Below are 23,170 nucleotides of genomic sequence, written 5' to 3'. Positions count from 1 at the left end.
TCGTTTGGTGTTTTTCATTAACATTAATTTTTTTATTTATATATTAAATGTATGCGCTTCGCTGAAAATCGATAAACGAAATGGAGCAACCGAGCTAACGTTTACTGCTATACACCCTTTTTTGGAAGCATGGCCGCTGTGTGCGATGCGGGAATGGCTCTTTGATATAATAACCCTGAAAATAAGATAAATATATAGGAATTGGAAAAACATTCGAGGATAAGAATAAACGCGAGAGTTTCGAATAATTGGGCTGTGCCGTTTAAAAGGGGATCTCGGTGGTGATGGTGAGTACTCCATGAGTGTGTGTGAAGGTGAATGTACTGAGACACTATATCTATATGTGTTTTGGGATGAAACATTCACCAAAACTTCAATGGAAGTTAATAATAATATCTTAAGCCATTTATTTATTATACATGCATATATGGCAGGGTTAGCAACCTCGATCCCACATGGCCGCCTTCAACCTCACTCTCCTTTGAACCAACTCTTACTACCCACCCCTCCCACCGCCAACTTTCCTTCCGACTACCTCTCCAATCGAACGCACTCCAACCCCCACCTCTCCAACCCCCACCTCTCCAACCCTCCAACCCCCACCCCTCCAATCCCCACCTCCTCTCCAACTTTCCATCCCACTACCTCTACAATCTAAACCACTCCCACCCCTCCAATCTAACGCACTCCAACCCCCACCCCTTCAATCCCCACCCGTCCAACCCCCACCCGTCCAACCCCCACCCTTCCAATCCCCACCCTTCCAATCCCCACCCCTCCAATTCCCACCCCTCCAATTCCCACCCCTCCAATCCCCACTCCTCCAATCCCCACCTCTCTAATCCCCACCACTCCAAACCCCACCACCTCTCCAACTTTCCCTCCCACTACCTCTACAATCTAAACCACTCCCACCCCTCCAATCCCCACCACCCCACCTCTCCAATCCCCACCTCACCTCTCCAACCCCCACCACTGCCCCTCTCCAACACCCACCACCCCACCTCTCCAACTTTCCCTCCCACTACCTCTACAATCTAACCCACTCCCACCCCTCCAATCCCCACCACCACACCTCTCCAATCCCCACCACCCCACCTCTCCAATCCCCACCACCTCACCTCTCCCCACCATCCCACCTCTCCAATCCCCACCACCGCACCTCTCCAATCCCCACCACCCCACCTCTCCAATCCCCACCGCTCCAATCTAACGCACTCCAACCCCCACCCCTTCAATCCCCACCTCTCCAACCCCCACCTCTCCAACCCCCACCCGTCCAACCCCCACCCCTCCAATTCCCACCCCTCCAATCCCCACCTCTCTAATCCCAACCACTCCAAACCCGACCACCTCTCCAACTTTCCCTCCCATTACCTCTACAATCTAACCCACTCCCACCCCTCCAATCCCCACCACCCCACCTCTCCAATCCCCAGCACCCCACCTCTCCAATCCCCACCCCTCCAATCTAACGCACTCCAACCCCCACCCCTTCAATCCCCACCTCTCCAATTCCCACCCCTCCAATCCCCACTCCTCCAATCCCCACCACTCCAAACCCCACCCCTCCAAACCCCGCCCCTCCAATTCCCACCCCTCCAATTCCCACCCCACCAACCCCCACCCCTCCAATTCCCACCCCTCCAATTCCCACCCCTCCAATTCCCACCCCTCCAATCCCCACTCCTCCAATCCCCACCACTCCAAACCCCACCACCTCTCCCTCCCACTACCCTCTACAATCTAAACCACTCCCACCCCTCCAATCCCCACCACCCCACCTCTCCAATCCCCACCACCCCACCTCTCCAATCCCCACCTCACCTCTCCAACCCCCACCACTGCCCCTCTCAAACACCCACCACCCCACCTCTCCAACTTTCCCTCCCACTACCTCTACAATCTAACCCACTCCCACCCCTCCAATCCCCACCAACCCACCTCTCCAACTCCCACCACCTCACCTCTCCAATCCCCACTACCCCACATCTCCAACCCCCACCACCTCACCTCTCCAACATCCACCAACCCACCTCTCCAACTCCCACAACCTCACCTCTCCAAGCCCCACTACCCCACATCTCCAACCCCCACCACCTCACCTCTCCAACATCCACCAACCCACCTCTCCAACCCCCACATCTCCAACCCCCACCACCTCACCTCTCCAACCCCCACCACCTCACCTCTCAAACTCCCACCATCTCCCCTCTCCAATCCCCACCACCTCCCCTCTCCAACCCCCACCACCTCACCTCTCCAACTCCCACCACCTCCCTTCTCCAACTCCCACCACCTCCCCTCTCCAATCCCCACCACCCCACCTCTCCACCACCTCACCTCTCCAACACCCATCACCCCACCTCTCCAATCCCCACCACCCCACCTCTCCAATCCCCACCACCCCACCTCTCCAATCTCCACCACCTCACCTCTCCAACACCCACCACCCCACCTCTCCAACACCCACCACCCCACCTCTCCAACACCCACCACCCCACCTCTCCAACACCCACCACCCCACCTCTCCAACACCCACCACCGCACCTCTCCAACACCCACCACCCCACCTCTCCAACACCCACCATCCCACCTCTCCAACACCCACCACCCCACCTCTACAATCCCCACCACCCCACCTCTCCAACACCCACCACCCCACCTCTCCAATCCCCACCACCCCACCTCTCCAACCCCCACCAGCCCACCTCTCCAAACCCCACCACTCCAATCCCCACCACCCCACCTCTCCAATCCCCACCACCCCACCTCTCCAATCCCCACCACCCCACCTCTCCAATCCCCACCACCCCACCTCTCCAATCCCCACCACCCCACCTCTCCAATCCCCACCTCTCCAATCTCCACCACCCCACCTCTCCAATCCCCACCACCTCACCTCTCCAACACCCACCACCCCACCTCTCCAATCCCCACCACCCCACCTCTCCAATCTCCACCACCTCACCTCTCCAACACCCACCACCCCACCTCTCCAACACCCACCACCCCACCTCTCCAACACCCACCACCCCACCTCTCCAACACCCACCACCCCACCTCTCCAACACCCACCACCCCACCTCTCCAACACCCACCACCCCACCTCTCCAACACCCTCCACCCCACCTCTCCAACACCCACCACCCCACCTCTCCAACACCCACCACCCCACCTCTCCAACCCCCACCACCCCACCTCTCCAACCCCCACCACCGCACCTCTCCAACCCCCACCAGCCCACCTCTCCAAACCCCACCACCCCACCTCTCCAATCCCCACCACCCCACCTCTCCAATCCCCACCACCCCACCTCTCCAATCCCCACCACCCCACCTCTCCAATCCCCACCACCCCACCTCTCCAATCCCCACCACCCCACCTCTCCAATCCCCACCACCCCACCTCTCCAATCCCCACCACCCCACCTCTCCAATCCCCACCACCCCACCTCTCCAATCCCCACCACCCCACCTCTCCAATCCCCACCACCCCACCTCTCCAATCCCCACCACCCCACCTCTCCAATCCCCACCACCCCACCTCTCCAATCCCCACCACCTCACCTCTCCAAATCCTCCCACCTCTCTAGAGTCCCTTTATATAGAGAGTTGTGTCAACTCAAATTTGGACGCCATTTTGTGTCTAAGTGTGTCGGATTAGATATACATGTACATTCGCGATATGGGGTGATATATTCTAAACCTGCTAAAAAAAAATTACTACACATATTTAGTCTTATTATTACATACAGGTGATATTTGTTTTGTCAAAAACTCAGCTATTGCCGTGAAAAAGAGCTGTGTGGTGATATTAAAAGTGGTATGGCAATGCATATTACAAGCCAACACTGCATGTGTGGTGATATTAAAAGTGGTATGGCAATGCATATTACAAGCCAACACTGCATATAAGAGCTAACATTATAAGTAAGACAAACCAATGCTGTCGTTCTCTGAATTTTAATAACTTTTAGAAAGGAGTGTGGGCATATCCAATATTTTTTAAAGGGTGCCGAGAGCAATTCCGGTGTAGGACTTCCAGCCGACATATAGTCTAACACACTTAAAACAAATTCTGTACGTGGTATTGCCATATTTCTATAGTGTACAACTTTAGTTTTATCGACATTTATATTCAATTTCCATTGTAATGATTTAACAAGCTGCAAGTCAGCTTCTGTCTCTGACATAAGGAAAACGTCATCGGCATCTAGTAAGATGCGTGATATTATATTGATATCAAACAGGGATAACAGCTTTTGAAAGTTGAGCCAGTTTTAAATGTGGGTACACAAATACACCTGTTTTACTGCATTAATCACCTAGAAATATTGTATGTTTTGGGAACGATAGCTGTCACCAGGTTAAATATATAGGGATTGTCCAATGTGCAAAATCTTCCATCACTACAATTTGGCCATAAATCCCGGGGTGGGAAATATTTGAGCAAATATGCCACAAGACGCATGAGCACTGTACAAAGCAAACAATAACTCGTCAAATTTTGGACGTATGGATGGCTGCACAACCCGCAAAAAAATTGAGCAGGTCCCCCCCTAAAATTGCTTTTATGATTGCCGATTAGGCTAAAGATTTTAATCCAAAAAAATAACTTGCCTCGGAATAAGTTTTGAATGGACGGACAGACAACTGAAAACAAAACGGACCATGGGTTTCCCACCCCTATAAAATCAAAATTAATTCCCTCTGAAAAAGTACAGTGACATTGCCCGCAGACTACCCAACCGCAGACCAGGCAATGTCACTGTACCGGGACATTTCATCAATCAATGACAATATGCGGTCCGCTAGGACTACCCGAAAAAAATTGAGCAGGGTTCTTCCCACGGAAATGCATTTTTGGTCAGCTCCTTGAAGATTATAAACAAACACAAATCACTTCCCTTTAAAAGGGTTTTCAACGGACAGACAACCAAAAAAAAACCGAGCAGATAGAATTGCTTTTGAACATCGATCATCAAGCGGGCGTGGGCCTACCTGGCAGAGTCTCGAGGAGTCGATCGCTTTCCAGCTCTTTCGTCTGACTTTCGCTTCCCAAATTTGTCTTCTGACTTTATCACTTGGAAATCTATACATCTTATATTTCCCAGATTGGTTTGAACAACCAAAAGCAGAACAACCAGTCATTTTGTTTGGCAATAAACAACATTCCCGTACCAAGCTGACGTTCACGCACGGTGAAGTTAGACACAAAATGGCGCCACGAAATCACGTGACCAGAAATCTCGGGTCAGCACATGGCGCAACTCTCTTTATACAGGGACTCTACACCTCTCCAAACCCCACCTCTCCAAACCTCCCACCTCTCCAAACCCCACCTCTCCAAATCCTCCCACCTCTCCAAACCCCACCTCTCCAAATCCTCCCACCTCTCCAAACCCCAAGGCTAACCCCCGCTCTAGCAGGGAAAATGGCCTTAAAATGCATGTTGTTGTTGTTGTTGTTGTTGTGTCTCCAAACCCCACCTCTCCAAATCCTCCCACCTCTCCAAACCCCACCTCTCCAAATCCTCCCACCTCCATCTCCAATCACCTTATCTATCGTTCGTCACCCCATGGTTTAACCCCCTCCAGTATGCACCAGGTTTGCATCGGCATGAGCTCCCAGCCCTTCTTTCCACCTCCTCATCGTAATATAAGAACTTCGGCCCCTCTACTGCCTACACAACTTATAACTTGCATTGATGAAGGGCATGGGGTCGTGGAGGGGTGAGGGGGGGGGGGGGGGTTTGGTAGTTGCACACAGAAAATGGGAACGGGGGGGGGTGGGGGGGGGGGGGGGGGGGTAGAGAAGTAGAAGCAATGTTTGTTTACATTTACATAATATATAATATTCCTGATTGATATTATATATTTTAATTTGCGTGCAGGATCTTAAGGAACCCAAAGACGTGTCCATCGCTTTGCCTCAGAAGCGTTACTACCGACAGCGAGCACACTGCAATCCGATGGCGGATCATCATTTAAATTAGTAAGGTGTTAGGTGTGTGACCCTTCCCCCAATATGAATGACTTCAATACAATGTTTGGAATGACGTCATAATGCATCACCATCTGATTCAGATTTACACAATCCAGAATTTCAGATGTCCTAGAGTAAGAATGAGAGCAAGAATAATTTGTCTGATCGATTGACCTTCTTCTTCAGTCCTGTAAAACCAGTGGATATGGATTGGGCAGAGCTCTATCCTGATTTCTTCCCCGCACGTGATGAGCACTCTGAAGGCAATGACGCCACAGGAAGCGGCGGCTCCACCACCAATAAGCAGAAGCAGGCCCAAGTGGAGTTTGCCGATATTGGCTGTGGATATGGGGGTTTGCTCGGTAAGGACAATCTCTCTGTCCTTTGACTTAATAGATTGACTACGTTCTTTCACAACACCAATAAAACAAGCATTCTGAGTATTGCGCTGCAATACATGTCCCCTACCAAAGTTCAAAGTGCCATAACTTTGTCAAAAGTGATCGAATATGCAAATTTATGCACGGTTGATGCTGGTTTTCAAACTTGATCTGAGGTATGCTGAGACACATGTGTCACGCCTCGCCTCGTTGATAAGCCCGCAAGGTCGCTCCGTGCAGCGGCCTGCACGTATTGCACTGTGTGAATTATATAATTATTACCAACTCACAGTCTGAGGTACTAGCGATTCAAGAGATATCCATTTAAAAAAATTTTTTTTCGTTGAATTAACGATATCTGCCAAACCACGTGCCCTATCACAAATTCAAAAAGGACATTTTAGTAGACTGACATGCTGAACAGATCTGTGAAGTTTCCCCTCGATTGGATCAAAAATGAGGGAGGGGCTCGGTTTTAAAGGTTCATGCTTAAAAATGTCATAACTCTGAAACCATGTGATGCATGACGCCATGCTCGCTGACTTTTTTGTTCGTCATGGGTATGCGATTCTGCCTGCAAAGTTTGGCCTCGATCTGTTCAGCCGTGGCAGTTTTCGTGTTTTTACGAAAAACAATATGGCGACCGAACCACGTGACCTGTGACGTCATAATTACCATTAAAATATTCTACAGACCGAGTCCATCATATGGTGAAAATTTTATCTCAATCGGTCCTATTATTGCAGAGAAATTGGTTTTTATAGGAAATTAAAACTTAAAATGGCACTGAGTTAAGGATCATCAGAATTATCAGAATTCCCAAAGTTCAAAGTGCATAACTTTGTCAAAAATGATCGAAACGTCGTGAAGTTCGAACTTGACCTGTAACTTATCATGAGGAAACCATGTGCCAAGTTTGAAATCATTAGCATTAAGCGTTTAGAAAAAAAGTCCGGAAAACTGTTCTTTGCGTGACGGACTGACGGACTGACGGACTGACGGACTGACGGACTGACGGACTGACGGACGGAGGGACGGCGTGCAAGCCTATAGTCCCCTCCGGTGTACACCGGTAGGGGACTAATAAGAGGGATTTTAAATTTTAAAATGGACTATCACATTACCCGTGGTGTGATTGCGTTACCACGACCCCTCCTGTGAAAGTGACACACACATGAGAACCGCCTTTGAGGCCATTTTTCCCCGCAGAGCAGGGGTGTTTTTTTTTGTTTGTTTTTTTGTATACAAGATCGAGGCTCGTGTAAGAGCAACATTAATCACACAAAAAGTCAAACCGACACAAACAAACACATAAAACACAAAATAAGGCGAGCGGTAGACAACATGGGGAGAGAGGGCGAAGGACACAAACACAACATTTGAGAGCAGGGACATCGAGAGAACTGTGGGAGGGAGAGGGCTTGGGGGGAGGTGGGAGAGGTATAAAACATATGGACACTGCAAGGACTTCCAGGAAAGAAGTTGGAATTTCTAAAAAGTGTATCTGGGGTGAATTAGCGGGGGTAGAAAAGATCAAGGTTTTGGATGGGGGAAGATAAGAGATGGTGGTGAACAGCTGTTTTAAAGACCTGGAGGGTGGAGTGGGATTGAAGAGAGTGAGGGAGTTTGTTCCAGAGGCGGGAGAAAAGAGGAATGAAAGAGTGAAGGTGAGCAGAGAGCCGAGATTTTGGCAGTTTAACCATAAGGGGGTTGCTGGCAGATCTTGTGCGACCTGTAGGAATATTTGGGGGACAGAGCCCAGAGAGAGCTGGGGGAGCAAGGCCGGAGAGGAGTTGGGAGAAGACAGAAAGACCACCGACCTGCCTGCGGTGAGTGAGTGAAAGGCCCTCGGAGTTAGCTTCATCGCAGGAGATTCCAATGATTCTGAAAGCTTTGGTTTCAACAGCGTGAAGCCGAGCTAGGTGTGAGGCAGGAGCACTGGCCCAGAGGGGAGAACAGTATTCCATTGAGCTGCGAATGAAAGCCTTGTATGTGGTGAGGAGCTCAGGTGTGTCAAGGAAGGACTTCACACGACGGAGGATGCCCAGTCGGCGACTGGCTTTGGAGGCCAGCTTGGAATTGCCCTTTTTGGGGTTGCCCTTTTTCGGGCACCGTGGTCCCCTTTTTGAAGCAATGTTTTACAGCCAGGTGCTCTTCCTGCCGCCAAGCCTGTTGGTCACCTCTTGCAACACACAGGGAATTACCAGCGAGCTGGTACTCAATTTGACGACCTCGGAAGGATGACGGGCTGAGCCAACCCCCCTGGTGTTAATTCAGCGATCGACCGGGATTCGAACCCAGGATCCTTGGATCCCAAGTCGGCACCCGAACCGCTAAGCCAACACCAGGCTCTACAGCAGCATTTCCCAACCTGGGGGAAATTTTAGGATTCCAGGGGGGAAACTTATTCCAAGGGAAATACAATATTAGCATTCGTGAAATATTGTGCTTTAGTAAATAAATCTCAAATCTTTAATTCTTTTGTTCTTCGACTTTTTACTTAACAAACATTTATAACATCGTCGGTAAATAAAAATTTATACATAATAATTTTTAAAAATAAAATTTATATGTGTGTGTATGTGTCTCTGTGTGTGTGTAGGTTTGTATGTATGTGTAGGAGTGTGTGGGTGTGTGTGTGTTGCTATATTTTTATGTTATTTATTATGTTATTTAGCGAATAAATTTTGTGTTTTGGCTACTTTTTTCCTTGTTTATATATACTAGGGCATGCCCGTACGTGGGTGCCCGTTCCTTGCCCAAAAAAAAAAAAAACGCTACCCGTACGCTCTACCCCGCCCGTACGCCCGTACGCCCGTAAACAAAAAAAACAACGCTCTTCGCTTCCGCCCTTCGCTCTGGGAGAAATAATGCGCATAAGAAATCGAGAAATTATTATTTTCTCCGGAAGAAATCGAATTACGAACCGTAATGGCGCACGCGCTCGGCTCGGCTCGCAACAACGCGTTCTGTGATTGGCTGCCGGAAGTGAAGTCTTCACTGACCGGAAGGTCGCAAATCGCAGTTACGATGAATCGCAAATTAGTTTTAATTAGTTTTAAAACATAGTTTAACGCCAACATAGTTTGCCAACGTGAAATAAATGAATACGCTCTCAAATGTGCCGTCCGAGGCAGAGTCTGTTCGCCACGTTCGGCACACGTGATAGCTCGCTGCTCTCTGATTGGTTGAATCGTTTTTTGGACATAGCTCGGTAACTACTTGTCCGATTAATTTCAAACCTTGAAAAGACACATCCTCGGGTCCCCAGCAATATACCTGGCAAGTTGCAAGTATATCGGACCCGTGGTTGTCGAGAAACAGCGGTCACAGACAAACAAACACACACACAGACATACACACATACACACACACACACACACACAGAGATTAGTGGAATTATAGATAGATATATATATATATATATATGTATATATATATATATATATATATATATATGTATATATATATATATATATATACATACATACATACAGTCACGTGAAAAAGTAAGTACACCCCATGTAAAGTTGATTTTTTCAACATATAGCTATTTGATCTTCATTTCAACAATACTGATAGATAAAGGTGATATAATATAACAAATATCATGAAACATTTACATTTTGTAGTCCATTGTATAATTTAAATAAACATAAATGCAAATTTCGCATGTGGAAAAAGTAAGTACACCCTTGGCTCTAATAGGTGGTATTGCCCCCTTTGGCAGAAACAACCTCAAGTAGGCGTTTCTTATAACTGTCTATCAGTCTCTGACATCGACTGGGAGAATTTTTTTCCCACTCCTCCATGCAGAATTCTTTCAGCTGTGCGATGTTTGAGGGGTTTCTTGCATGCGCAGCTCGTTTCAAATCCCCCCACAACATCTCGATGGGATTTAGATCCGGGATTTGACTTGGCCATTCCAGAACCCTCCCTTTTTTCTTTTCAGCCATTCCTTGGTGGATTTGCTGGTATGTTTAGGGTCATTGTCATGTTGCAAGGTCCACCTTCAGTTGAGCTTCAACTTTCCGACAGATGACCTCACATTATCCTCAAGCACCCTCTGGTACAATGAAGAATTCACAGTGTATTCTATGATGGTGAGCTGCCCAGGCCCTAATGCAGCAAAGCTGCCCCAAACCATAATATTTCCACCACCATGCTTTACAGTTGGTATCAGGTTCTTGTGGTCAAATGCTGTCTTTGGTTTTCGCCAAACATGTCTTCTGGTACTGTGGCCAAATAGCTCTACCTTTGACTCATCTGTCCAGAGCACATTGTTCCAGAAGTGCTGGTCTTTGGCTAGGTGTTCATTGGCAAACTTTAGTCTTGCCCTGATGTTCTTTCTGGACAGCAAAGGTTTCCTCCTGGCACATCTCCCATGTAGATCAAATTTGTGCAGCCTCTTTCTAATGGTAGACTCGTGCACTTTGACATCAACAGCGGCAAGAGCTATCTGTAGGTCCCGTGATGATATTCTGAGGTTCTTAGAGACTTCTTTCAGCATCTTGCGTTCTGCTCTCGGGCTGAACTTGCTGGGGCGGCCTGGCCTGAACAAGTTGGCAGTTGTTTGGAATCTTTTCCACTTGTACATGATCTTCCGGACAGTCAAATGATTGATTTCCAATTGTTTGGAGATCTTTTTAAATCCCTTCCCAGACTCGTAGGCATCTATAACCTTCTTTCTGAAGGCCTCAGAGAGCTCTTTTGATCTCGGCATGGTGACGCCGCACACTTCAACAACAAAGAGCAAACCAAACTAAATGTCTGAGGTTTAAATAAGACAGGTTTCTCCAAGATCCTCTCTAACGATGTTCTAATCATTTGCACCTGAGCTGGTGCACCTGATTCTAATTTTAGGTATTTGAAGTCGTGATAAATGTAGGGGTGTACTTACTTTTTCCACATGTGAAATTTGCATTGATGTTTATTTAAATTATACAATGGACTACAAAATGTAAATGTTTCATGATATTTGTTATATTATATCACCTTTATGTATCAATATTGTTGAAATGAAGATCAAATAGCTGTATGTTGAAATATGTTGAAAAAGTCAAAACTTTACATAGGGTGTAAGGGGGGGGGGGGAAGGGGAGGGTTGGGGGGACATCCAGACGGTTGAACTGGTTGAAGGGGGAAACGACAGAAAAAAAGTTGGGAACCACTGCTCTCCAGTGACACACACATACACACAATTAATTGTACATTAACGGCTGTTCCGGAAATATAATGTAAATCATGTTAATTTCACAACATCCCGTGTTCAACTTTATTTAAATTGTAAACCTCAGAACATAGTTTCCATACCTAAAGTAAGAACCTTAACCTGTAAGCAATTGACTGGTTTCCTGACTTTGCGGATATACACGCACACACGCACACACACGAACTACAATTGGAGGCAATCCGTTTTTTTTTTTTTTTTTTTTTTTGTATACAACATCGAGGCTCGTGAAAGAGCTAACATTAATCACACAAAAAGTCAAACCGACACATAAAACACAAAAAATAAGGGGAGCGGTAGACATGATGGGGAGAGAGGGGGAAGGACACAAACACAACATTTAAGAGCAGGGACATCGGGAGAAATGTGGGAGGGGGAGGGCTTGGGGGGAGGTGGGAGAGGTATAAAACATACGAACACTGCAAGGACTTCCAGGAAAGAAGTTGGAATAAAAAAAAATAAAAAAAAGTATCTGGGGTGAATTAGTGGGGGTAGAAAAGATCAAGGTTTTGGATGGGGAAGATAGATGGTGATGGGGTTCGGTAACGATCCTGAAAATAACCCTTGGAACAAAACTCTGAAAAAGTTGAACAGCTTGGTCCATGAACCGTGATCCCTTACCGAAGTGGAGATGGATACTTTGGGTCTTCGGAGGACTCATCCGTTCCACCTCCTAAAACGCACAAATGGAGATAACGACCAACGACATGCACACAAACACACACACACACACACACACACACACACACACACTCCAAAATCTAGTTTCATGAAGACCGTCCTGGTCAATATATACCAGGCTCACCAGCATTGTGAGAGATCCAGCGTAATAAGAGATGTCCAATCGTTGGCTTTTCTAAGCTACACAGAAGGGCCACTCCAGGTGGTGGGGGTTGGTGGTGGGTGGGGGGTTGGGGGGGGGGGCAGCCACCCCAAAGGACGATGTCTCAGATACTCCCTTGAGGTTATATGGGCAAACTCTTCAAAAGTAGTTTAACATGGTTGGAGGAAGTGGGGAGAGGTTTGCATAGTTCAGCAGCAGGCAGGTTTAAGTTTGATTGATCAGCATGGTGAGATTTCTCTACAAAGAAGTCTGAAAAATAAGCATGACGCAATGGGATGTTCGTGAGGTGTTACTTAGCCTGGTTGATGAACTGGACCGGTTTTGACGTTTGCATGGAAAGCAAGCGGTCTTCCAAGAAAGACAGATTCGATGAAAAACAAAAGTTTGTGTCTTCCCCTTCCTCATTTTGATTTCTCTTATTCTGCCCCTTCATACAGTGGAACTCTCACCACTGTTTCCCAACACGCTCATGCTGGGCATGGAGATCCGTTTGAAGGTGTCCGATTACGTGGAGGACCGCATCAAGGCACTTCGTGCGGCGCATCACCCTCGATACAATAACATCGCCTGTCTCCGCTCCAACGCCATGAAACACCTACCAAACTACTTCCGTAAGGCACAGGTAAGGACGGAATATTCGTCGCTCCCACTGATTCTTTGCTGAAAAGGTCGTGTGGACCTGCGTGTGTGATTTGCATCGGATTATGTATCCTGATTTGACCGCACCCTCCGTGACTGGGTCACCTGACCAGTTTGGTCTCTTCCCCGCTTCGGTCCCCTTTTTGAAGGGGAATTTTGAAATCCAGGATCTGAAGCTAATGGAGTCAAATCTCAAGACAGTTCGAAAGCTTGTTGATGAAAATGCCTCCGAGGACTTTTTTGCGGTCTCGAAGTGCTTTTATTGCGCAACTAAAACGCGAATTATAATTTTGATTCTGCATCATCATGACATGAATGCAGTAAATGAAGAGGACTCACCCCCAAAATCAGTGCTGCCAGAGGGTTATGCTGGGTGGTTTGCCATTGCCTTCCCAGCAGTAGTTAGAGCAGGGATTTGTAATTAGGTACGCCGCCGAAGGTGGACGGATGTTATGTTTTCACTCCTGTCTGTCTGTGAACACAATCTATCTATAATTCCAGTAATCTCTGTGTGTATGTTTGTATGTTTGTATGTTTGTATGTATGTTTGTCTGTGACCGCTGTTTCTCGACAACCACGGGTCCGATATACTTGAAACTTGCCAGGTATATTGCTGGGGACCCGAGGATGTGCCTTTTCAAGGTTTCATATTAATCGGAGAAGTAGTTACGGAGCTATGTCCAAAAAACGATTCAACCAATCAGAGAGCAGCGAGCTATCACGTGTGCCGAACGTGGCGAACAGAAGACTCTGCCTCGGACGGCACATTTGAGAGCGTATTCATTTATTTCACGTTGGCAAACTATGTTGCCGCTATGTTGGCGTTAAACGATGTTTTAAAACGAATTAAAACTAATTTGCGATTCTTTCGCTTTCCTGCGCGTTTGTGCACGCTATGGCGATTTCTTTACCAAACTCCGCAAGCCGTTCGCTTTGGACCAAACCATTTCATGTAAATAGAGGGGGGGGATTGTCACCGTACTCGCAAGCCGTTCGCTTTGGACCAAACCATTTCATGTAAATAGAGGGGGGGGGATATAATTTTAGATATAGATATAGTACGGGCATGCCCTAGTATCTCAAAAGGTTATAAACGGATTCGGTCGAAACTTGGTGGACAGGTCGGGTGTGTGACGAGGCCGGATCGATTCGATTTTGGTAAAGATCCGAATCCGTGTCCGCATACTGGTTTATAAAATTTTAGGTGATGCGTAACCAATGAGGGATAGGGCCACTATATAGCACGATATCTCAAAAAGTTGGACGGATTATGACAAAACTCCATGGATGAGCTGGTTAGGTGACGAGAACAAGCGCATTCGATTTTGGTTCAGGTCCGGATCCAGATCTGGTCTATCAGTGGGATACAAAACGTAAAGTGTTCAGCCTGGCGGAGGTTTGCGCTCTACCGAGTGCTGTTCTAGTTTGCTCATGGTGCTGGCGATAGCTCGCCTACTCTTCACGAAGGACACCGTTGAATCTTTAACATCCTCCAACTAATACCAGCAGACAGGACGCCCGATTTAACGTCCATCTGGGGGATCGCACGCATATTGACAAATCCCCTGCCTGTGAAACACCAGGATGATGGTTTATAGCTGGGTTTGAGTTACGCCTGCACAATTTGATGACTGCAAACATGGCTACTCATTCTGTCGGGAAATATCCTTGGTGTCAAATTAATTTGGCTTATTGTCTCCAAACATCTGCTCTTCATACAACCTCAACACCAGCAGTAAATTCTTGTTGGTTGCCATCTACATATTACATGTGCAATAACTCGTCCATAACGTTTTGGGACATCATGTTGTACGTCACTTTTCGCCCGATCTCTCAATGGTGAAGGGTCACTTAAAAATTAAATAATTCTCATGTCCGAATCCATATTCAGATCTTCACCAAAATCGAATCGATTAGACCTTGTCACACACCCAACCGGTCCACCAAGTTTCGTCCAAACTAAAGGGTTTCTCTGCTATATATCGTTTTTGCTATATATCGTCATATATATATATATATATATTCAAGTATATACAGTGCATTCAGAAAGTATTCAGACCCCTTCACTTTTTTCACATTTTGTTACGTTGCAGCCTTTTGCTGAGATCGTTTAAATTCATTTTTTCCCTCATCATTATATTCATCACTTAAATGTTGCCATCAATCACCTCTTATCAAGGCCCTTCTCCCCCGATTGCTCAGTTTGGCCAGGCGGCCAGCTCTAAAAAGAGTCCTGGTTGTTCCAAACGTCTTCCATTTAAGAATTATGGTGGCCACTGTGCTCTTGGGAACCTTCAATGCAGCAGAGATTTTTTTGTAGGCTTCCCCAGATCTGTGCCTCGACACAATCCTGTCTCTGAGCTCTGCAGGCAGTTCCTTCGACCTCATGGCTTGGTTTTTGCTCTGATATGCATTGTCAGCTGTGAGACCTTACATAGACAGGTGTGTGCCTTTCCAAATCATGTCCAATCAATTGAATTTATCACAGGTGGACTCCAATCAAGGTGGAGAAACATCTCAAAGATGATCAAAAGAAATGGGAGGCACCTGAGCTAGATTTCAAGTGTCATAGCAAAGGGTCTGAATACTTATGTCAATGTGATATTTCAGTTTTTTCTTTTTAATAAATTTGCAAAACTTTCTAAAATCCTGTTTTCTCTTTGTCATTATGGGGTATTGAGTGTAGATTGATGAGGGAAAAAATGAATTTAAACGATTTCAGCATAAGGCTGCAACATAACAAAATGTGAAAAAGTGAAGGGGTCTGAATACTTTCTGAATGCACTGTGTATAATATATATCAAATATATATATATATCGCTAAATATCTGCCATGTATTGTTTTTGGCCCTATCCCCCAATGTTGAAGAATCACTTAAAAATTCTACTAGCCGGATCCGAATCCGGATCTTCACCAAAATCTAATCATTTTGTCCTTGTCACATACTCTACGTATGCCAAATTTCATACGAATCCGTCCACTACTTTTTGAGATATCTTGTTCACAGACAGACTGACAGACAAACGAACAAACAGACAGAGGTAAAAATGGCAGTACTCAGAACACCATTACCTCGAGTGCAATCTTCCCTCAACCTTTCCTTGTTAATGCCCCGTGGAAACCTTCTCTCTTTCTGCATCCCTCCCATCCCCGACATCTCAACCCTTCCCTTTAATGCCTTTCTGCTCTCATTTTCAATTCGTGAATTATTTTGTTTTCTATTGACCAAATAATCTCCTCAGCTGAGAGTTCGGTATAATGTTGGCTTTTTCTGGTTCTTCACCCTTCCTTTGCCACTTCCTTTCGTACCACAAACAGCTGAGCAAAATCTTTTTGCTGTTTCCTGACCCACATTTTAAGAAGACGAAGCACAAGTGGCGAATTGTTAGCCGTGCTCTGTTGGATGAGTACGCCTTCGTGCTGCGTGTCGGGGTGAGGCAGAAATCTTCGTAAGCACGGATCGTTTTATTGCCCTCTTTAACATTGAAGAACACTTCTTTGCACTTCCATCCTCCTCTGCATTTTTTTACAACGGCAAGTCACATGTCGGTAGATCTTCAGCTCGGCCATGATATAAGACATGCAAGATAGCAGGAAAGGATTCAGGATTTTAGTGAGGGTGAGGGTGAGGGTGTGCTGTGTTCGTTTTGAGAGCGGTGGCATTGCCCAGCTCGAGCTCCTGCATTATGATTGGCGGCTCGAAACAAGCAAACCGGAAAGTGTTTTGTACTCACCTGGTTTGCTCACCTGATTGTATGTCCATTAGCCCATGGCACACTACCAGATGCCAGTCTTGGTTAATTTGTTCATATGAGACCGTGTTGAAAACTAATGCCTCATATTCGTTTTCTCCAAAACCGGTAAAGATATTCAAATGAAACAGTGCAGTCTGTACAATCTTTTTCCTGCCACTAGGTGTGAAGTTTCATGATTCTGACATGAGGTCTCACTGCTTTTTTAGTACAGGGCAGCATGATGCGTTTGTGTGTGCAGAACTGTTGTTGTGCTATGAACGTGAAGGCCACAAGTTACTGCTCAATATTGTGACTGCAGATGAAAGTTGAGTGCACCATTATGATCCTAAGAGTAAGACGGTCAAATGAGTCCCGTCACAAAGGATCACCGACACCAAAAAATGTTTTCAAGAAGCAAACACCTGCCAGGAAGGCCATGCTTGTGGCTTTTTGTGACGTGAAGGGCATAGTCCATTTGGAATCCATGGCAAAGGGTAGCCCCATTAACTCCGAGCACTACATTTAAATTCTAAAGAACCTGAAGGCACAGATTTGGAGGGTTTGTCGTGACGTGCAGATGGTTCTCCTCCAGCATGACAATACGATCTCACACAAGGGCACGAACAACTGAAGCTAGTAGTCACCTCGGTTTCTCTGCCTTACAGCACCGACCACACAGTCCCAGTTTGGCTGCATCACATTTTCATCTCTTCCCTAAATTTAAGGAACACCTTCACGGAGAATATTTTGTGTTGCCTGGTGTTGCCTTCAAGCCTGGTGTTGGCTTAGCAGTTAGGGTGCTGGCTTGGGATCCTAGGATCCTGGGTTCGAATCCCGGTCGATCGCTAAATGAACACCAGGGGGGTTGACTCAGCCTGTCATCCTTCCGAGGTCGGCAAATTGAGTACCAGCTTGCTGGGATGAATGATCACGGTGTGTACCCCGGTTTAGAATAGGTACACCGTATCCCTGCGCATCGTAAGAGGCGACCAAGGGTTGGTGTCAGGAAGGGCATCCGGCCATAAAATCATTGCCTCAAACAGGGAACCATGATTGTCATGGGGCCCGCAAGGCTAACCCCCGCTCTAGCGGGGAAAATGGCCTTAAAACGATCATTCATTCATTTTTTGACAATGTCAAGGTCGCTGTGAAGCGTTGGTTAAGTTAGCAGGACCCAATGTTCTCTCGTGATGACATCACAAAACTACTTAAATGTTGCCAGGAATAATTTGAATCCTGACCGTCACCCTGTGGACTGCAGTGCTGATTATGTTGAGAAATAAATATTCATCATGGTAGAATAAACATTGATGTTGGTATCTGTCTTTGTATCATTCAAATATGCTTACCTGTTTTGGAGAAAAAGAATAGGCCTTGCTTTTCGCTTTTCATCACGTCCTCATACATTGTTACTGGACTTACATTATAGAATAAGCTCAGCAAGTCAATTGCTTGAATTTATAAAATAAATGCTGGTTCGGTAAAGGGTACTGTGGTGGAGAGGGGGAGGAACAGGATTTGAAGTGTTTCATCCGAACCTTCAAACCCATCACTGGATGTGTATTAATAAAAATAAATAAATAAATAAATAAGGGATTATAGGCAGATGAAAGATTATTAATTTTTTTTAGTGACAAATGGTTTTTACCTCCGCCACCGAAGGTTATGTTTTCACCCCTGTCTGTCTGTCTGTTTGTCTGTCTGTGAACAAGATATCAAAAAGTTGTCGACAGATTCGGACTAAATTTGGTGGAGAGGTAGCGTATGTGACGAGGACGAATTGATTCCGTTTTGGTGAAGATTGGAATCCAGATACAGATTGGAGAATTTTAAAAGTGATTTTTCACCATCGAGTGATATGGCTAAAACTTGTACATAGCAGGATATCTCAAAGTTGTGGACGGATTTGGATGAAACTTGGTGCACAAGTTGGGTGTGTGACAAGGACGATTCGATTTTGGTGAAGATCTGAATATGGATTCGGATGTGAGAATTGTTTAGTTTTTACGTGATTCTTCACCATTGAGAGATCGGGCAAAAAGCGATATGTAACATGATATTTAAAAAACGTTGTGGATAAGTTATGACTAAACTTGATGGACGAGTTGGTTAAGTGACAAGAACAAGCCAATTCGATTTTGGTTCAGGTCCGAATCCAGATCCGGCCTATCTGTGGGATACACAACATAAATTTTTCAGCCTGGCGGAGGTATTATTCTCTACCGAGTGCCGTTCTAATTTATTCGAGGTCATTTGACAATCGTGATGTAGCTCTATATCCTCACCAACGTGCTGTTTATTCGTCATTTCCCGTACGATCCTCAGATTGTGTTTGGATGGCCAGTTCGTGTGTACCCTTTCATGGCCATTTAGCAACAATTCCATCTCATGTAATCTACGAACTGCATCTATCTCTCCGAAATACTTGTTGCATTATGTCAACTGTCCTTTTTGGAATGATCACCACTTAACATATACCACAGTTGTGTAATGCGACGATATTTAGATAATGTAGTGCGACGGAGAAGATTATCATGGGGCCCGCGAGGCTAACCCCCGCTCTCGCAGGGAAAATGGCCTTAAAATGCCTGTTGTTGTTGTAATGCGACGCCCGTGAACGATGAATGCTTTAACCGAGTCTACTTTGGTACACATTTGTATCTCACACATGTCTGTCGTGTTTTCTCCAAACCTCACTTCCTTCGTACTCCGTCGGCAGGGTATGGTATACACCATCACAGACGTGAAAGAGGTCCAAGATTGGATGGTGTCCCACTTCACACAACACGCTCTTTTCAAGCAAGTTCAACCGTCCGACGTGCTGTTGGTAAGTGCACAAAGAATTGAGAGACGGACCTAATTGAGAGTTGAGGTTAGAGACCTTAAGAGAGACCTGTCCCTAACTGGACATTCTCAATCAAAGTGTTTACCTCAATAAACTGGACTAGTCTGGACTACTGCAACAGCCTCCTCTTTGGTTCACCCTCAATAATCACCAATAAACTCCAATACATTCAGAACTCCGCTGCCCGTCTACTCACCCATTCCCGGACCCGTGACCTCATCACCCCCGTCCTTTACAAGCTTCACTGGCTCCCCATCCCCCAGAGAATCCAGTACAAAATCCTCCTCTTGACCTACAAAGCCCTCCATAACCTGGCCCCATCCTACCTGGCTGACCTCCTCTCCAGACACACTCCCACCCGCAACCTCCGCTCTGCTGGTACCAACCTCCTGACCCCCCACCCCCCATGCAGACCAAATTCAGATCCTGGGGGGACAGGGCCTTCTCCATCGCTGCTCCCACCCTCTGGAACTCACTACCTCACACCATCAGAGACTCCTCCTCACTCACCACATTCAAAACATCACTCAAGACCCACTTGTTCAACACTGCATTCAACATTTAACCCACAGCATTTAACCCCTGACTATCTCTTCCCCTTCTCCTTCCTTTTACTTTGATTATTTACCTGTTGATTTTTGTCTTTTTGCACTTGTTTTTTTTGTACTCTGTCAAAGCACCTTTGGGCTTCTTGAAAAGCACTATATAAAATAAATGTATTATTATTATTATTAATAAATCTCTGGATCGCACGTTGGTGTGGCAGAAGGAAGACCTAATTGTGCCACGGCTCGGAGAGTGCACCGAGGAAGGGAAAAAAGTCTCCAGGACTGGTGGACAAAAGTTTCCTGCCATCTTTTGTCGAATAGAAGATTGATGACAGTTTATCATCCCTGGATCTCTTCCTGCCATACCTTGTGCGTTTCGTATGGCTCGTCGCGTTTACACATGCGCACCGGTTCCATTTGCCAATACCGTGGAAACCTGTTTTGCTTTGTCCTGAAACTCTATTTTGATTATATATTATTGCTATTTTTCAGGCAGTTCTCTTGTTTTATTTTAAGAATGGTTATCTTTTCAAACCTTTTAATGAACATTTTTGTCACTTTAATTAAATATGTTGGGTAGGAGGGGTGGAGGAAGTTTTAAAAACAAGCCTAAATTAGTGTGTACTTTCAGGATTGAACATGAACAAGATAGGTTGGAATTTTTTTTCTTTTGATGTGCCATATTCTGTTACAGCGTCTGCGCTGCCAAAGCAGTTTCTTGGCAACGATTATGCTGGGTTTTTGCCATTGCCTTCCCAGCAGTAGTTCAGAGGTTAATTTGTTTGATGAATCGCACTTTGATGAATTACCGTGCCTGTGAAACAATGATAGTTTATAGCTGGGGCGGGATTCAAATCCAGACGAGACAGCTCAGAGGCGAATGTGCGCAGCTCGAGGCCATTCTGCAAGGCCATTTTTCAATTTGCTCCCCCTTAAGTTGAACATTTCATCGGTTTCTACGAAACTCCCATGGTGGAGTTTTTTTTTTCTTTTTCCTGGTCCTCAGTTCTCTTCAACTGCATTTGAAGACTTTGCCACCTTTTCAAAGAAACACCCATGGATGCTTTGCTTCAGATTTGGAACAGGAAAATGTCAGAGGTGGGTCAAATCTGGTGAATATGAAAGATTTTGAATCTCAGTCCTGCTGCTTTTGTAATTTGAATGTAAGAGTACGCTGGGATGTCCCAGGATAAAGCAAATTTCCTTGATTGACAGTTACACGCTATTTCTCTTGCTCTATCATATTTCCAATACGTGAGATTGTTTGCTATTATTGCACTTCCTTGTTGTAAATGTTTTCCTTCAGGATTTCAAAAATCAGGGGCTGGAAGGATAACTTAAAGTTAAGTGTGTTCCCCTTTAAGTTGTCACCCTGGTGTTTCGTGTGCAGGATGTGTCGTCCCTTGGATGGACGTTATGCAGGAGGATCTGTCTGCCAGCATTGGTAGTTGCTGGAGATTATAGATCCGACGATGTCTCTCACGAAGAGTAGGCAAGTTATCGCCAGCACCTTGGCCAAATTCTAGAGAGTCAAAGTTCAGGCCTGGCCAGTGAATAATTGGGGCTGTGAAAAGAGAATTTCCAAAAACCAAGGCCATAACTTTCCCAGCCAGCTCTGGCTTTTATTATGAAATTGCAATGTGCATTTAAAACGTGGGTGTTTCCAGTCCTTATTTCATATTGTGAAGTTGAGATAGAAATGGTGAACTCACATTTCATCCTCACCTAATACTTGGGCAAGGTCTGTTCCCAATGCCTCCATTTTCCTATCATCTATTCAGATTTGTTATTATTATCTCATCAGCATTCTGGGGACCCATCATTCGGACCAAAGCAATTGCATCAAGATATTTTCTATAGTAACACACACTCACCAAGCTGTATAGCCTGGGTTTGAATCCCGACTCAGCTATAAATTGTCAGCCTAGTGTTTCACAAGCAGGGTGAGTCATCATTGTGTGTGTGTTTACAACCCTCAGATGGTTGTAAAACTGGGCATCTGGTGTGCCAGCAATAGTTGGAGGATGTTAAAATCCGATAGTGTCCTTTTCAAAGAGGTGATCTGTTGCCAGCACCGTGAATAAATTACAAATTCCTGCCCTAGTCAAACGTCAAGCCAAGCCGAGCCAGCCAGTTTGTGAAAGACTTCAGCCAAGCCTTCAAGAACGGCGGAATAATTGTGGTCCTTAAAGACGATGCACATGAGTGGTTTTGATATACAGTATAGTGTTAGGCTCTATATGGGAATTTACAACCCACAAGACTTCAACCCACACAGTCTTGAGAGAAAAAAGGGCATAGGTAGAGTTTGCAAGCAGCAAATTTGATTGGTCGTGATGATGCAAAATGCTGCAATGTTTTGTCCAGGTACTGCTAAACAGAAGGTTTTTGAAAGTGCCCAAAAGGCAAGTGGTGTTCTTTTGCAATCAAATTTGATCAATTGCAATCAAATAAAGATTTTAAACATTGCAGGAATGTTTTTTTTTTTTCGGAAGTTTACCGCTGTTGATGCAACGTCTTTTACACCACCTTAGTTAACACGTTACATTATTAGCCCTCTGGTACCGAGAGTGCTGTGAGGTGTGGTGGCTCCATCTCTGACTTATTTCCAGTTGTTACTGGAGTTCAGCAGGGGTGTTTACTGGCTCCCACACTCTTCAGCGCTTGTATGGACTGGATTCAGGGGAGGATGTCACAGAGGCGGTGCATCGTTTAGGAGTGTCAAGATCTCTGACCTTGATTTCACAGATGCAGTCATCTTTGCGGAGACACTGGATATTCTTATGGGGGCCCTCCAGGCACTGAATGAGGAGGCGGAGCCGCTGGGATTACGGATTTCCTGGGTCAAAACAAAGATCCAGGCTTTCAAGGACATATTGGATGCTGCTGTCTGTCTTGTCTGTGCCTGTTTGTAGCGAAGATGTTGAAGTCACGAAGAGATTCACTTTCCTTGGTAGTGTTA

General features: G+C 45.8%; 1 protein-coding gene across 5 annotated transcripts; it reads left to right on the top strand.

Moving 5' to 3' along the window:
• The first annotated feature begins 103 nt into the window (after positions 1–103).
• METTL1 (methyltransferase 1, tRNA methylguanosine) lies at positions 104–22,676 on the top strand. 5 transcript variants are annotated; one of them, XR_013620951.1, is made up of 9 exons: positions 104–287; positions 5,896–5,996; positions 6,174–6,349; positions 12,879–13,063; positions 16,400–16,513; positions 19,535–19,642; positions 20,427–20,577; positions 21,215–21,306; positions 21,599–22,676. XR_013620951.1 is itself a non-coding variant. In XM_068131985.2 (8 exons), the coding sequence occupies exons 1-7, from the start codon at positions 285–287 to the stop codon at positions 20,535–20,537; spliced, it is 798 nt and encodes a 265-aa protein (XP_067988086.2). In that variant the 5' UTR covers positions 104–284; the 3' UTR covers positions 20,538–20,577; positions 21,215–22,676. The 5 variants fall into 5 exon arrangements, 4 of the variants coding, with proteins under 4 accessions (XP_067988086.2, XP_078622188.1, XP_067988085.2 ...); XM_068131985.2 differs by having other exon boundaries at positions 21,215–22,676; XM_078766062.1 differs by lacking the exon at positions 16,400–16,513 and having other exon boundaries at positions 21,215–22,676.
• The last annotated feature ends 494 nt before the right edge of the window (positions 22,677–23,170 follow it).

Source organism: Myxine glutinosa, chromosome 12 (assembly GCF_964187855.1).
Source record: "Myxine glutinosa chromosome 12, kmMyxGlut1.1, whole genome shotgun sequence".
Classification (NCBI taxonomy): Eukaryota; Metazoa; Chordata; class Myxini; order Myxiniformes; family Myxinidae; genus Myxine; species Myxine glutinosa.
The sequence above is the reverse complement of the archived record's forward strand: the minus strand, read 5'-3'. Positions and strand labels throughout refer to the sequence as shown.